Here is a 15,308-nt window from a genome sequence, read left to right as displayed (position 1 = left end):
CCAGAGGAACAGGGGGAGGAGGGAGTGTCTGGGAGGTAGCAGGAGCGCTGCTGGGGGTCGGGGGTAGGTCCCCGGCTGGGTCCACATTGGGGTCCCGGCCTCCAGAATGGGGCGGGGCGGCTCGAGCAGGCCCGCCCAACGCGTAGCCAGAGGACAGAGCGGTCCCGGCCCCCCTTCTCCGTCGGACACAGACGGGGTGGGGGGGGCCAGCAGCTTACGGCCGGCCTGTAGAGGCTGTTCCCGATCTGGGGGCGGGGCGGGGCTGGAAGAGCCCCGGGCTGGCAGGACACGTGAGGCCGGGGAGGGGGTGGGGGGCGCTCGGCAGGAGCCCTGCCGGATGGGAGAGGCCGAGTCGGGACAAGGGGGTTAGGGGGACCGGCCACAGGCAGGAACAGACGGCAGAGTGCATGGATCCTTTTATAAAACACGGGTGGGCGGGGGCCGGGCACTGCCGGTCACACGTAGATCTGGATGCGGTCGCGCACCGGCTGGCGGCAGATGGGGCACGCGCTGAGCGCTGCGCCGCAAGGCGCGCACGCGCCGTGGCCACACTGAAACACTAGGCGGATGTGGCTGTCGATGCAGATGGGACAGGTGATGCGCTCCTCCATCTGCCTGTAGCGGCTCTGCAGCTCCTCCACCAGCTGCCGCTGCGGGCCAGGAGCGGCCGCTGCGCTCGCCACCTCCGTGCCGTCTGCAGGGGACAGGAGTGAGGGGGCCGTGAGCCTCAGCCGGATTGGGGCGGGGGCAAGAAAGGGATTAGAGCTGGTATATCCGCAGCAGGGGCGTCGCCACGCAAGGCGCGCGTCCACTCTGTTTGGTGTACCGAGGGTCAGGCGAGCCAGGGGGAGATGCCGGGCCCTGCCCCACCTACCTGGGCGCAGCTTCTTGCTGATGGCCACCTGACACCTGATGCACTTCTTCATTCGGCGGGCGCACTCTGAAGGCGGTAGGAGGGCACGTTGGCCGGGGTCTCATCCCCCCCGCCCCCCCCCCCCCGTGCCCCGGCCCACCGCCGCCAGTACTCACCCTCGCACACGGTGCGGTGCTGGCACGGAGAGAAGAGCACCAGCAGAGCCAGCTCGGAGCACACCAGGCACTCGGCGGCCTCAGGCCCCGCTGCTGCCACGTGCAGATTGGTCACCGTGTTCGGGGTGCTGAGCACATGCCGCGTGCCCACTGCACCCCCGCCGCCACAGCCCTCTGCTGCCTGCCGCTCCCTGTGTGGGAAGAAGAGGGGCTTTAATGGGCCCGGTCGCTGCAGACCCTCCACTCCTCCGTTGCAACCTCACCGGAAGCGCTGGGCGCAGCTCTGCAGGGCCTTGAGTACGTGGCCCTCCGCAGCCAGGTCCAGCGGGCTTCGGCCCCGGTGGTTGGCGTAGCTCACGTCAGCGCCCTCCAGTGCCAGGAAGCAAGCGACTGCCGCGCCCACCGTCAGCTCAGCGCTGCCCGGGAGGCCCGAGGCCTGCAGCTGGGCAGCAAGATGGACCTGATGAGGGCTGGGCGCTGGAGCAGGCCCCGGGCTTGAACAATGGTCTGTTGAAGACTCTCTTGGCACTAGGTGGCCCCACCCACCACCCCAACAGCTTGAGCATGGGGGTGGGTCTCCTCCCTGGTCATTGCCTTCCTGTCTGAGGCCCCTGGCAGCAGCTGGAAAGAAAGGCTCCCCTGCTCTGCAGAAAGGACTGGTTCTGAGGCCACACCTCCACCCCTCATCCCCACTGGGCCCCTCTCGCCCCTTTCCCAGGCTGGTCAGGAGCACTGACCACAGCTGTGGTGGGAGGGGGTCAGAGACGACACCTTCTGCAGACCCCAAGTCCCCTAGGCTGCCCCACCCCCCTCAGAGGGCCTGACTCCCTGGACCTTTGATGAAGGTGGGCAGTCAGCCAGACCCTGCCAGGAGCCAGTGGCCACCTCTCCAGCCAGCCCAGCCCACATTTCCTCACCCTGGACAGCAGCTGCAAGGGCCCTGGGTCCCCCCCGGCCCTGTCAGTTGCCAGGGGCAGCAGTTGGTGCCGCTGCAGTGCCACATGCAGAGCAGTGTCCCCGTCCTCATCCTCAGCATTGACACTGCAGCCGGCGTCCACCAGCAGTGGCACTAGCCCCATGTGGGCCTGCTGCACGGCCAGGTGCAGCGGGGACTGGAGCTTCCGGTTGCGCAGGTTCACATCACAGCGGCCCTGGGGCAGGGCAAGGAGGCATGGGCTCAGCCCCCAGGTTGGGGTGGGAGGGGCAACTCCCCAACCCTGGGCAGGCCTGGGCTCTGTGGTGGCACCTCTCGGATGAGGATCTGGGCCACGTCGCGGTGGTTGTTGAGGGCAGCCAGGTGCAATGCTGTGAAGCCATCCTCCTTCTTGGCATCGACCAGTTGCCGGGCTCGTGCCAGAATCTTCCGGACGGCTCTGCAGGGGTAGGGAGGTCTGGCCGAGCCCAAGGACTGTCTCGATGGCCTGGCCAGCCGCCCACCCACCTATCCCACTCACAGTGCATGGCCCTTGAGCGAGGCATGGTGCAGCAGGGTGAAGCCCTGGCTGTTGGTGGCGGTGACGTCGATGCCAGGCACCTCAGTAAGAACCTCAACAATGCCGCTGGCTCCGGTGCCCACTGAGATGGCGCAGTGCAGGGGTGTGTCAGCGTGGGCATCCTGCCAGGGGGTGGACTGGGGTCACTCAGCTGGGAAGCCACCCAGCTACCACCTTGACCCCAGGGACAGGGCCAGGAGACCCAGGCACTGGCACTCACGGGCAAGTTGACATCGCAACCACGCTCGCACAGCACACGCACCACCTCCAGGAAGCCCCTCTGAACAGCGACGTGCAGTGCTGCACTCCGTGAGCCGTTAAGCGCGTCAGCATTGCAGCCAGCGCTCAGCAGCACTCTGGCGGCCTCCGGCTGGTTCCTGGGGGCAGAAGGAGTGAGGAATGCTGTGCGGGCAGGCGGGAGCCTTCCCATGTGCCCCCATACTGCACCCCAAGCAGGCCTCACCCCAGGGCTGCATAGTGCAGCGCTGTGTTGCCCTCGTCATCTGGCACATCCGTGCCTGCCCGTGCCTGCAGCAGCAGCCGCACCAGTTCCACCTGGCCCAGGTAGGTTGCTACCTGCAGGGCAGTCCTGCCCTGGTTCTTGGCGTCCACCTGCAGGAAAGCCAGCAGATCAGCCCACGGCCCTAAGCGCCCTGTCCCTTGGGCTAGCCAGGCATGGGAAGGAAGAAGCAGATTGGTGCTGGGGCCGTGCCTGCTCTGGGTGCCGCTGTAGCAGGTCCAGCGCCCGGGCTGCATTGCCCAGTGCCACCTCTACCACGAGTCTCCCTAGGTGCTCTGAGTCACTCTTCTGTGCCCGCAGCTTGTCCAGGGCAAAGCTCAGGGAGCCTAAGGGTGCAGGGAGGAGGTCAGGGGGTAGGGCAGCCCCAGACCCCCACTGGCCACCCAGGCTTGCCCCTACTTTTGTTCTCCCGGGCACGCTCAGCCACATCCAGGTTGGCATCCTCTTCAGGCCGGTAGGCCACCAGGCAGGAGGGGCTGAAAGTCCACAGCTGGCCACCGACCGCCACACGTAGGTTCCCGTCCCCAAACACCTTGACCACCTTCCCAATGCGCCCCAGGGCCTATGGGGGTAGAAGGCAGGATCACAACCGAGTCTCCAAGGCAGGAGGGTAGGCAGGTGGGGTGGGTGGTGGGGTGGGCACTCACGGGGGCCATGTCATCTGTCCACTCGCCATGTCCAGCCTGCAGCCGCTTCACTGCGTCAAGGTCATCGAGGACCCGGACCACATCTCCCACCCAGAAGGAGTTGTGCTGAGTGACAGAACAGCATGTGGGGTGTCCCCCAGCAGGGGTTCGGGCTGGATGAGAGCCACAGGACTAGGGCAGCCCTGGAGGGCCACCCAGAGCATGAGAGTGACAGCTGAGAGGCAGCCACGCAGCCAGCTCAGGGTGTTGATGGCCAGAAGCCTCACCCCTGGGGACCAGAATGGCCTGGGAATGCTGCCCAAAGTCACTGTACAGGCCCCCTCCTCTCTAGGCATCTTTCCTGCTAGCACCTCCCTCACTGCCTGTCCTGAGGCCCCCCCCGCACCATGTCCCTGACTCACAGGTCGAACTAAGCACACCTCCCCTATCCCCATCTCCACTTTGCCCCCTCCCAAGGCCCTACTTGTGGTACCCTCCTCCCCCTCCCCCACTCCTGCTGGCTGGCTTTCCAAACAGCTCTCACCTATGCCCCTCACTCTGTCCCCACCACCTGGGCCAAGTGTTCCCCTCCCTATCCTCGCAATGGGCCTCCCCATGGCCTCTCCCTCACTGCCGTCTGCTCTCCATGCTGCACACAGAGGGATCATTTACAAAGCAGACTCAACTGTGGCTTCAAACCGAAAAACCTCGGGATGAGGATACCCCTACCCCAGCCCAACAGCTCAGTCTCCCCAAAAGCCTCGCTGCCTGGGCTCCCTCAGGCTGCAGCCTCTTTCTGCCCCTCCTTGCAAACCTGACCCCACCACTGACACCCACCACCCCGTCCTTAGGGCTGGGGTCTTGGTGGCGCACCTTGATGAGTGCCCCGGGGTGGAAGGTCCAGCGGGTCTCATTGCTAAACTGCACACGCACGTCCCCGCGGTCTGTGATGCGGTGCACAGTGCCCGTCTGTCCGATAAACTGTGGTGCGTTACGGAGGCTGTGGCTGGGCTGAGCAGGATTCTTGGGGAAAGGGGCTGGGGTCCACAGGAGGAGAGGGGCACACAGGCACATCAGATGGGATGCAGCTCACCTCAGCCATCCTGGGATTCCATCCGCCATGGCCTTCCTGCATCTCCCTCAGTATGTCCGTGTCCAGTAGGCACTTGACCTTGTCTCCATGTTGGAAGGGCTGGCCGTCTGCACTCACCCTCCGCTGCAGCTCTGCTGGCTTACCTGCAAGGAACAGCAGGTAGGCCTCAGGCAGTGCCCCCTCCCCACTGGGACATCATATGCCAGCCCTGTCCCCACTCTGTCCACAGAGGCTGAGCTGAGGGGAGGAGGGTGGCAGAGGAGGGTGTGCGTGATGTCAGGTGTGGCCAGCCTCATACCAAGCCGTGGAAGGTGCTCCTTGTAGTAGAAACCGCCGGATGCCTCGCCTACACACTTGAGGTCCACCTTGCCTTTGTGGCCCACGCGGTATACATTGGTGGTGCCATCGGCCCATGTCACGCTGGCTACACTCCGGCCTGTTTCCACATCCCAGCCACGGATGTCCACCACACGGCCTGACTTCCCTTCCCCTCCTAGGGAGATGTGGGCCCTGCTGGCAGGCTAAGACTGTGCCACGAGGCTGAGTCATAGCCCGCCACACCACCATCCCAGTCCACCTTGCTGCCCACTCACCATCTTGAGAGCCCCACTCCCAGTCGGGGCCCCGTACCACCTTCGCCCCCTGGAAGATGCCCCTCAGCGGGATCCTTGGGAGGCTCTGGCGAGGACTCAGCGTGATGCTGCAAGAGAGGGGGTCCTGAGGCATGCCAGGGTTGAGGTGAGATGGGTAGGCCATCCACTGTGCCTAGCCTTGCTCCTCCATGCCCAGCACCTGCTCGTACCCTGACTGGGGCCTGGCTCCCAGGCCTAGCTTTGCCCTGGACCGACATGGCAGGTCAGTGTCCTCTACACTGTGGGAGGTGGCTCCATGGGCCTCCAGATACTCTGAATGCCAGCCTGAGACTGCGTTCCCCTAGGCCCTTCCCTGATGTCAGGCTGGTAGGGCCCCCCAGGCCTGCCCTCACTGCAAGGTCTCTGTGTACACGGTTGCTCCTGACCTGCTGCCTCCCCCTGGGCTGGGTGCCCCTCAGGGCCATCCCCAGTGCTCAGCACATGGCCTGCTCAGAGAAGGGCTTAGCTCACAGGAAACGGAGGCACCCACAGACAAGAAGATTCCTCCTCCTGAGGCTGCCTCCATAAACCACAATCAGGCTAGCAAGTCTCCCCAGCCCTGCCTTAGAGCTGGCTCCCAGCTCAGCCACCCTGCCTCAGGCTCACTGCCAGCCTTTGGCCCCCCAGGATATGACCAGCTCTTCAGCTGCTGCCTGCAATCCCGCATAGGCCCCTGAGTACCCACTGCTGCATGTGGCCACACTAGCTCTTAGGGTGGTACCAGTCATAGTACCCACCTCTGCAGACCTGTTCCACACCTAGGCCCCGAGTGACCATGGCCCTGTCACCCTCCTAGGAGATGGCTCTGTCTCTAAGCCTGGGTGGGGGGGTGGGGGGGCGGTGCGGGCAGCAGTCCCAGGCCTGGAACTCACAGAGGCCAAGGCCTGGTCAGGTTACAGCAGCACCTTCAGGGAGGCCTGCCCCAAGCCTCTGGGTTCCATCCGGGTAGGACCAGTGCTGCCACGCCCTGCCCAGGCAGGCAGCAGTACTCACGGGCGCGAGTGGGCCGTCTCATAGCGTTCGAAGGCGTGGGTGAGGTCGTGCTTGTTGTGCATGTAGCACTGCGTGCACAGGTCATAATCAAAGCACACGCGGCACTTCCAGCGCATGCCTCGTAACCCATGCTTCTTGCAGCAGTCACAGATGATGTTGGGGTGGCGCACGCCTGGGGGCGGAGCCAGGATGGAGTCAGGCGGGATGGCCGGACCCCGGCACCCCGCCTTCTCAATGCCCTGCCCCCCCCCCCCCACTTAGACACACCGATCTGGGCATTGTCATAGAGCAACAAGTCGTGGGCGCCCTGGTAGCCAGCGCGGTAGTTGGTACGGATGCCATGGTCCCACTGCACCACGACCGTGCGGTCAGGGGTTGAGGGGCTGCCGTGTCGACCGAGTTCCACCACTGTGCCCACGCTGCCCTCGCCGCCATCCTGCTGGCCCCACTTCCAGTCCAAGCCACGTACCACGCGCATGCCCACCTGCACGCCAGCCTGGGGATCCGGGTCCATGGTGGGTGGGGGGCTGCTGGGGATCTGCAGGCAAAAAGTACCCACCCTCTCAGGCTGTGCCAGGGAGGCCCACAAGGCCGACCGGTCCACAGGCTCCATGCTGTACTGCCCAGAAGGGCCAGTTTCAGTGTGTGCAGTTAGCTGTCTGCAACACAAGCTCACTGAGTACTATTGGGTGGGCCTGGTGGGGGTCTCCAGGCCCAGGGCTGGAAGACAGTGCCCCAGCCACATCTGGCCATGAACCTGGAAGGAGGAATCGGGACATCACATGGGGCGACTATACTGCACCCTAGCAGGTCAGGAGGGAAGAAGAGATGGGCTCTCACCTGCGCATGGGTTGGGGAGGGCTGGCCGGGGAGGAGACTCAGGCTGAGCAGAAAAAACTAGACAAAGAAGCAGAAGGGGAGCAGCATTCCAGGGACCAGGGACCTCCATGTGCAAATAAAGGCCTTGTGGCAGGCAGAGCTTGCTGAGCACGAGGATGGGAAAGCCTTTGCAGAGGTGACACCTGTAGGGAGGGTGGTGGAGGTGGGGGAGGGAGAAAGGCCCCTGCACCGTGGCTGCTCAGTGGGGACCACCACAGCTGTCCCGGTGAGAGAGAATAGCAGTCTGGCCTGGTGTGTGCCTGGGGGGCTCCATCGGTGAACACCCACTGAATGTCAGCTGTGCTAGTAGACCTGGCTAGCACGCTGGGACCATCAGGACAAATTTGTTTAAAAATTATAGACTTGGAATGCAGGTGTGAATGTAAAAGGTAAGATGATAAAGCTTTCAAACAGAAACAGGCTACTGGTGCAGCCAGTTGATCATGGGACTCCATTAAAGTTAAGGCCCAGCTAAGAGACTGAAAAGGCAGCACCACACGAGTGAGGATATTACCCCCCCACACAAAGAGCTCGTATCCACTGTGTAAACAACACCTATAAATCTCTGTGAAAAAGCAGGCAACCTCAATAGAAGATGAGAGAAATGCTGGGACAGTCCCTTCAATGACACTACACACCTGGCTTCTCTGGCCACCAGGACACTCATTACACCCCGTCTGTATCCAGTGGACAGTGCTGGCACCCCTCTGGGCCTTCTCGAGAAGATTGACCCAGAAGCTCCAGGTACATGGTACATATGACTAGGATCACACCTATGCTCACAGCAGCACTGTTCCCACATGTCCTCACCTGAAATGGGTGTGAAACATGGCTTAGCCCACAGTGGACTGTGACACCACCACAGGCGCACACAGAGACAGGGCGAAACTCACAAATGTGATGTTGAAGGGAAGTTGCCAAATACAAAAGAGCACTGGTTACTCGATTCCATTTACACAAAGTCCAAAACAGGCCTCGCAAATCCAGGGCACTAGGAGTCAGGGAAGGCAGGCCCCTGGGTGCGCTTCCTGATCTGGGTGCCAATTACATGTGTGTTCCTTTACAAACATGCATTAAGCTGTGCACTTATGATACATGTCTTATCTGTACTCTGCTGTTCTTCAGAAAAAAAGTATTTTAGGACAAGAATGGATCTGGAAGATAGTTGAGACACTTATCTAACTCCTGAGCGCTTTCTGGAGGCTCAGCCTGCCCACACTTTGGGGGTCAGGGCCTTGCAGGATTGAATTCTCTGTGCTCTCAGGGCATGCCTGAGCGCAGGATCCCAGTCTTGCCCCTGACCATGCCCTTCTGCTTGCTGGCCAAGGCTGCAGCCTTGCTCTCAAGCCTGGTAGCCTAGCTCTCTGCAAATTCCCCTTCTCATGGGTTCCTCCTCATGCCCAGAGGGCTTCCACAGATGTCCAGGCCTTTGAAAGGACAAACTATTCTGATCCATCTTGAATCAAGAACCTCTGATGAAATGGCATATGTCTCCTTCCTGGAGGGGGCTCCACACTGCCCCGATGGGTCCAGGCAGTGCCCCCTGGGCCGAAAACCTCCACAGAGTGTGGCCTACCCTTAGCAGACAGCAGCATGAGGTCTTAGGAGAAGCTTCCTTCTCCTTCCAGGGCACACAGCCAAGCCCAGGCCCACTCCAGCAAGAATGCCTGTGACCCTTCAATAGGGGAGGGTCCCAGAAGCAGTTGCCACAGTGGCCAGGCATGTTGGCTGGCCCTGCCTTCCCAGTGGATGGTGTCAGTATGCTGAATGTTGGGGATCCTGGGGCAGTGGGGGCCAGAGGAAGCACACATGCTGTGGCCCACAAGGCCTGGCTCTGCTCAAGAAGGGCATGGCCTCCTGCTGGCACCTCCGGCACAACCAAGACCAGGGCCACTCCTCGGGTCCGTTCAGGGTTGAGCACAGAGGCAGGACATGACCACCACTTATGGTGACCATACGATGCAGACTGGCTACCTGCCCCAGGCAGTGAGCACCCGTGTCTGGGCACTCGCCTCAATGTTCACTGGCCACTGAGTGAGGGTACATGCAGATGGAGACCTGAGGGGGCCTATGCTCAGCTTCTGTGACGATCCAAGACCCCATCCCAAAGGGCTGGCCTGGGCCTAGCTACTCCCACCTGTCATTCTCATCCCGAAACACAGACCACGAGCTCAGTTTAGGCATGGCTGGCACTGGGGGCTGGAGAGACAGTGGTGACCACGGCCCTGACCACACAGAGCCCAGCTCCACAGGTACCAAGTGGACACAGCTCTAGTGGCCAGCCAGCCTCCATGTCCCCTCCTTGGTAATGGCCCCTGACTCTACCTAGGGGAGCCCTGTGTCCCACTGGAGGCTGTCTTAGTGGAAGGTCACACTCAAGGGACACATAGGTTGCCCCCCCCCAGCCTCCTCCAGGCAGGGACCTTCCCTGCAGACATGGGGCAGGGGAAAGAGACAGTGATCTGCTGGCATAACAGGGGCACTGCTCCTGAGGGGTGTGATGACCACCAGAGTCGGTCAGGGCTGAGTCGACACACTGAGCCTCCTCACTGCCCCCACCCTTCCCATACAAGCCTGTTTAGCTGAAGTTTGCCAGAGTGGGACTCAAGGCAGGCAACTGGAGACCACACAAGTATGGGTGGGCAGGGCAGACTGGTGATGTCTCTCAGAGACATTGGCACCCCATCACCCCCACAGCCCTGCCCCACCTTCCGAAGGCCACTGGCCACCTGCTGCTCCTCCTGCCCTGCTGGCTGTTTGCTGTCCTGGACCCTCTCCAGCCTCAGAGCAATGGGCAGGAGACGGGGGCAGAGCGGAGGGTGAGCCCTACAGGGTCTGGGAGATTAGATCAGGACCAGGCCTCTGCCTGTGGCCACTCTGGACAGGCAGCAGGCTGGGGTCATCCACCAAGTGCCTCTGGCCAGCACCTGTTGGCGTCACACACAGTATTTTTAGCAGCCACCCCAGAGCACAGCCAGATAGTCCACCAGCTGTGGCTAGCAAAACACCATCCCCCAAAAGCTGTCCTCCCAGAGTTGAGGGTCGAGGCACAGCAGGGGAAACACTAAGCCTAGGGGCTCTTCCCACCCTCAGTGCTGCCACCCTGACCAGGGGCCCCTGATGCCCAGGGCGCCCCGGGCAGAGGGCACCCGAGGAGCCTGAAGAGCTGGCACTGGTTCTCCCATTCAACATCTTCCTACACACCACAACGTGCCCAGCTCTGGGAAGCCGCCTGGTCACCTCCTTTCCAGCCCCCATGTCCTTGGAGGCAGGACCCACAGTCCAGTGACAGCTCCCTGCTGTCTCTCCCTGCGTATCCACCGTGGGGACACTACGTGGAGTTCCAGGACCTCCAGGAGGCCAGCCCTGGGGGCTTCCCAGGCCTCTCTCTCCACCCACCTCCCTCCTGCCTCTCAAGCAACCTAAGACCAGCCTGGACTCTGTCATCACTATCCCTAGGGCCTGGCACATCATCACTGGTCATGCTCCCCTCACATCACCCCTCGACCCCAGGGCTCACAGCCTGGTCTCTGACCCAGGGCCCAGTGCAACATCACTGGTCACGCCCCTGTGACATCGACCCCCCAGCCCCAGGGCTCAAAGCCCCACTCCAAAGGCCTCTCTAGGGGGTAAGTGGGGAGGTAGCAGGGCCACGAAGCAGGGACACAACAAGGGCAGGCAGAGAAAGGGGGACCTGGCTGGGACTTGGCGTCACCCCACCTCCACTACCAACCAGGAGGCCTCTTCTCACAGGAGAGACAGGACAGTGTACTGGCTTCAGGTGGCGGGGGTCCTGACCACCCTGGGTGCAGCAAAGGCCCTCTCCGTGCCCACTCACAGGAGGGTCAGGTGCTGTGGGCCCCCAGGCAGCCTGCCCTTCTCAGGACAGGACTCACTGACAAATGACTCAAGCCGTGGGCTGCCCTGGGCATTGCTGTCCTCCTCTGGCCACCGGCCAGGACCTCCAGGCTCAGGGCTAGATCTGGGTGAGGCTGGGCCCCTGAGGGTCCAGGCTGCAGGCCCCCGAAAGGTGAACCTAGGCCTCAGTCCCTTGAGCAAGTCCCAGAGCATTCTGGGTGCTGGGACTACGCTCTGCACCCAGGCCAGCTGTGCCACACCTGCCCAGAACACCCAAGATGAGGAAGACCCAAGCGGGGGTGGGGTCTGGTCTGACCCTCAGTCACAGACGCACCCCAGGGCCCCCCTCCACCTCCTAACGATCCCCCCTCATCCAGCCCTCCCCGGACAGCCGGCGGCTTCTGAGCTGCCACTGTACCTTCCTGCCCTGGCCCTCGAGGCAGCAGGTACAGGGGATGCCCCTCTGAGCTGGTCCCTCCCCTCCTGCCACAGGAGCCTCTCCCAGGTGCTCCAGTGCTCCAGCTCGTTCGCCCTGGGCTGGAGGCAGCTGCAGATACCCAAGGCTGGCCCGCGTCCTGCCTCCCCAGAAACACTGAAGCCAGAGGAGGCTCAGAGCCACGCAGTGAGTTATGGTCAGTGTGCGTGGTGGGGCTCTGGAGAGTTGCCTGCCCTTGCTGTCCACGTGGCCCTGTTTCAGGTCCACGAGGAACAGGTCCCAATCGTTCCCTGCCATCCCTCTTGTAGACACACTTCAAATTTTGGAATGTGAGCGCTGCAAGGCAGAGTATGCTCATGCCCGGCACCACGGCGGGGAAAATTCTCCCGTAGGTGACTGCTCTTTTTTTTTGCCAGAAACACTGGACTCTGCCATCCTCCCTGGAGTTCACAGGGATCGCCTGGGCTGGCATGGGAAACCCTCGAGGCTGCTGCTTCCAGTTTTTAAAATGATCCTGAGGTGGTCTGTGCATCAGGACTCGGGTGACAGATTTAGTAAAATCAGAACTTACCTTAAAACACACACCAGCCCCGTGTCAGCATCCCAGGTGCTTAATTGTGGCTCCCTGGGTCACCCGTGTGGTCGGCTGCCCAGACTTCCTGTTGGAACCCAGCAGCCATGCTGACACAGAACACAGCAGGTAGGGTGGGCCGCCAGCAAGCGAATCTGGGGGAAGATGGTTTTTAGGAGAGAGTTTTACACTTGCAGCATTTGCGATCGTATCCAAACAACAGGAATGACAGGGGTACTCTATTGGCCCCTGGTTTCTCTTCACAAGAAACCGTGAGCACCTGGAGGGCAGAACTGTTTCCAAATCACAAATCAGGACAGTGTGTAAGAGGGGTATGTCCCAGGCTTGTACTATTTTGTAGAAGACTTTTTAAAAGACCATAAAAATTGAACCACATCTAGCTAGAAAGCTAGCAAATCGCCTTCATTCAGAAGAACGAAGTTCACTGGAACTGCACTGTCATAGGAGCTGAAAAGGTTGCCGATTCTTTCCTGGTCCCTAATGGTAATTGTGGAATCGACATTGTGTGTGGCACAATCAACTGGCAAAAACAGGAGAATCCCGGGCTTTGGGCATATGGCAGCTCCGGCTAAGATTCAGGTGGACATCCCAGATGCCAGGGGGCCCCAGCCCACTACAGAGCGGAGGGAAGCCTGAAGCTGAGAACACAGAAAACCCAACGTGGTACAGCACCAAGAAACCTGCTACCAATAGGCCAAAGTGATGGTTGAGCTGTCATCACCTCTAATTGTGGCTACCCAGGTGGCAGCCCTTTAGGCAGGGCCAACAGGAGGACACACCCTGCAGACAGGGCATCTCCACCTGTCTGTTATGCAGAGGCAGCCTTGAGCGGATATAGACAGCCATTAAAGCACTTGTTACATCTGAATGCCCTGGAGCAACAGGGCCGGGTGGATGGAGAGGAAGGGCAGGAACTAGAGAGTCCAACACTGCAGCCCACCAGCAGCCTGACACCTTGCTTACTTTCCTAATTGGTTCTGAGCTGGAAGTGGGGGAGGCAAGATCACTTATCACTCCCCCTCCCACATATGCACACACACTCAAAAACAAACAAGGTAGAGGAGTGACAGCAGCAAATCCAAACAGGCAGGCCACCGGCCCACTGCTCAGTTTCACAAGCCAGTAAAGAGCTGGCTCGCTCTCCTGTCTGGCTGTCCATCCGTGTGCCTGCCCACCCTCCTTGAGACCCTTTGCCTGCAGCTCAGACGCCTGGAGACTTGGGACTGACGTCTGGCTGCGCCAAGTTTCAGAGCAAGTCCTAAGCCATCCAGCCCAGATGCCAAGATGCACAGTTAGCACCTGCACCTCCGCCAGGACCGCATCACAGGCTAGACTGACCTGTCCGCTCCTGGGGGGCTGCCGCTGTCTACATACCCGTTCCCAGGCCCACGCCCAACACCCCAAGCTCTCCAGGCCTGGCCCCCAGGAGTCTGGAGGCCTGACACCTACTGCATGCAGTCACTGTCTAGAGCGCGCAGTAGCCGAAACACTGTGCCGCCGCCACCTGCCGCCCGGAGTCGCCCCGGCTCTGCAGACACCAGGCCCGCGCTGCGCTCTGGCTAGGACTCCGGGACGCGCACCGGGCACGAGCGGCTGGCCATGCAGGGCGGGGGAAAGGGAAGGGGCCGCCCCCCGCTCCCCTCCCCCGCGGCTAGGGGGCCCATCCCCGCCGCCTGCACCCCTCGGGGCCGCCCCGCCCCTTGTCATTTCAGCCCCCTTCCTTGGGGAAGTCCCCCCGCGCCCGGACCCCATCCAGACCCTTGCCCGGGCCTCAGGGCCCCACTGACCCCTCCACTTGTCCGGAAGTTTCCGTCCCGCCCGCCTGGCCCGGGGACGCTGGGGGCCCTGAGGAGCGCTGTCTGTCACCCAGCCAGTCAGTCGGTCCGTCACGGTCTGTGCGGTGGGCGGTCTGTCGCCACGTCGGGCCCTCGGCTGCTCAGCGGCGGCCAGGTTAGGACGCCCTGCCGCCGCCGCCGACCCCGCTGCGCAGCGCCCGCAGCCCACCCGGCAGACACTACCCCCAAGCCCCCAGCACTTCGGGTTCCTGGGGCTGCCGCGGGACCTGCCGGGAGTTGTAGTTCGCTGCCCGCCAGGGCCGAGTGCAGGGGGCGAGCCCGGACCACAACTCCCAAGAGGCCTAGCGGCCGTGGCGCTGACGCGCGTCGGCTCTAGTGGGCGCTGGGCTCCCCCGGCCCGGTCCCTGGCTCTGCCTGCAGGAGCCCGCCCCCCTCCACAGGCACCGCCCCTAGGACCTTGGCTTGGTCCCGGTCTCTGCCCGCAGAACCCCGGCCCCTCCTGGGTCGGGGAGGGCAGGTTACGTTTTAAACATAGCGTTGCAAAAAAGGGCCGTGGAGTTGTGCTGAGCTTTTACAGGGTGTACCCGTCTGAGGCCGTGGATGACCGGCGGGCGCGCGGAGCCGAGGCAGGCTTTTTGCCCTTGAGCAAAGGCGCCAGACTCAAAGGGCGGCGGGGGCCAGAGGACACTGGCGTTGCCAGGGTGGGGTTGGCGAGGGCGAGGCGAGAGAAGCCTGGGCGAGGCGAGAGACCGCAGGCGGCGAAGAGCTGTGGGCACCGAGAACGCTACTTGCTGAAGAGGCGATGCGAGGCCACGCCCCCGCCGCCCGTAGGGGTGGGGCAGGCGCAGGAAGTGCGTCGCAAGGGGCGGGGCTCAAGAGCTTGGACCTCGCCCTGCTCTACGTGGCGTAGCCGGGTTCGGTGCTGCGCGGTCGCTGAGTGTCTCCGCGCCTGCGCACAGGCGGGCCAGAAGACGCATTCAATTGCCATGGAAATTGAGGGGGCTTTTTTTAAAGCCAGGGAATCAGCCGGCGAGTGCGAGAGTGATGTCAGGTTGGGGGGAAATAGGCGGGGCTTCCAGGTTTGCGGAGACGAGACGTCATCGCAATCACCTTGTTCTGACTTAAGTTGATTTAAATCCACGGAGAGTTGAGGACAACGAAAAATAGCAGTCCCCTGTCCCATCCTCCTGCGTCCTCTAGTGCTGCACCCTAGAGGTCACTTCTTCAACTCTTGCAGCTGTTTCTCTGATACAAACCTCCATATTTCGAAAAAGTAGACAGATATATTTTGATTTATTCATTTTAGACATTTCTGTGGACTTCCCGACAAGGTCAACTTGGGTATCCAAACGATTCCCCAC

At 61.9% G+C, this 15,308-nt stretch overlaps 1 protein-coding gene across 6 annotated transcripts; it reads right to left on the bottom strand.

The window, feature by feature from the left end:
- Positions 1-386: 386 nt before the first annotated feature.
- MIB2 (MIB E3 ubiquitin protein ligase 2) lies at positions 387-14,747 on the bottom strand. 6 transcript variants are annotated; one of them, XM_049877618.1, is made up of 21 exons: positions 13,939-14,747; positions 12,131-12,285; positions 7,904-8,075; positions 6,654-6,924; positions 6,387-6,558; positions 5,355-5,461; positions 5,060-5,254; positions 4,762-4,904; positions 4,542-4,649; positions 3,690-3,794; positions 3,442-3,604; positions 3,235-3,368; positions 2,986-3,134; positions 2,743-2,899; positions 2,484-2,644; positions 2,276-2,402; positions 1,947-2,180; positions 1,293-1,471; positions 1,030-1,220; positions 875-940; positions 387-694 (listed from the first exon to the last, which is right to left on the bottom strand). In XM_049877618.1, the coding sequence occupies exons 4-21, from the start codon at positions 6,898-6,900 to the stop codon at positions 456-458; spliced, it is 2,877 nt and encodes a 958-aa protein (XP_049733575.1). In that variant the 5' UTR covers positions 6,901-6,924; positions 7,904-8,075; positions 12,131-12,285; positions 13,939-14,747; the 3' UTR covers positions 387-455. The 6 variants fall into 6 exon arrangements, with proteins under 6 accessions (XP_049733575.1, XP_049733574.1, XP_049733576.1 ...); XM_049877617.1 differs by lacking the exon at positions 7,904-8,075; XM_049877619.1 differs by lacking the exon at positions 7,904-8,075 and having other exon boundaries at positions 4,542-4,637.
- Between the last annotated feature and the right edge of the window lie 561 nt (positions 14,748-15,308).

Source organism: Elephas maximus, chromosome 3 (genome assembly GCF_024166365.1).
Source record: "Elephas maximus indicus isolate mEleMax1 chromosome 3, mEleMax1 primary haplotype, whole genome shotgun sequence".
Classification (NCBI taxonomy): Eukaryota; Metazoa; Chordata; class Mammalia; order Proboscidea; family Elephantidae; genus Elephas; species Elephas maximus.
Note: the sequence above shows the minus strand (reverse complement) of the source record. Positions and strands in the feature narration are given on the sequence as shown.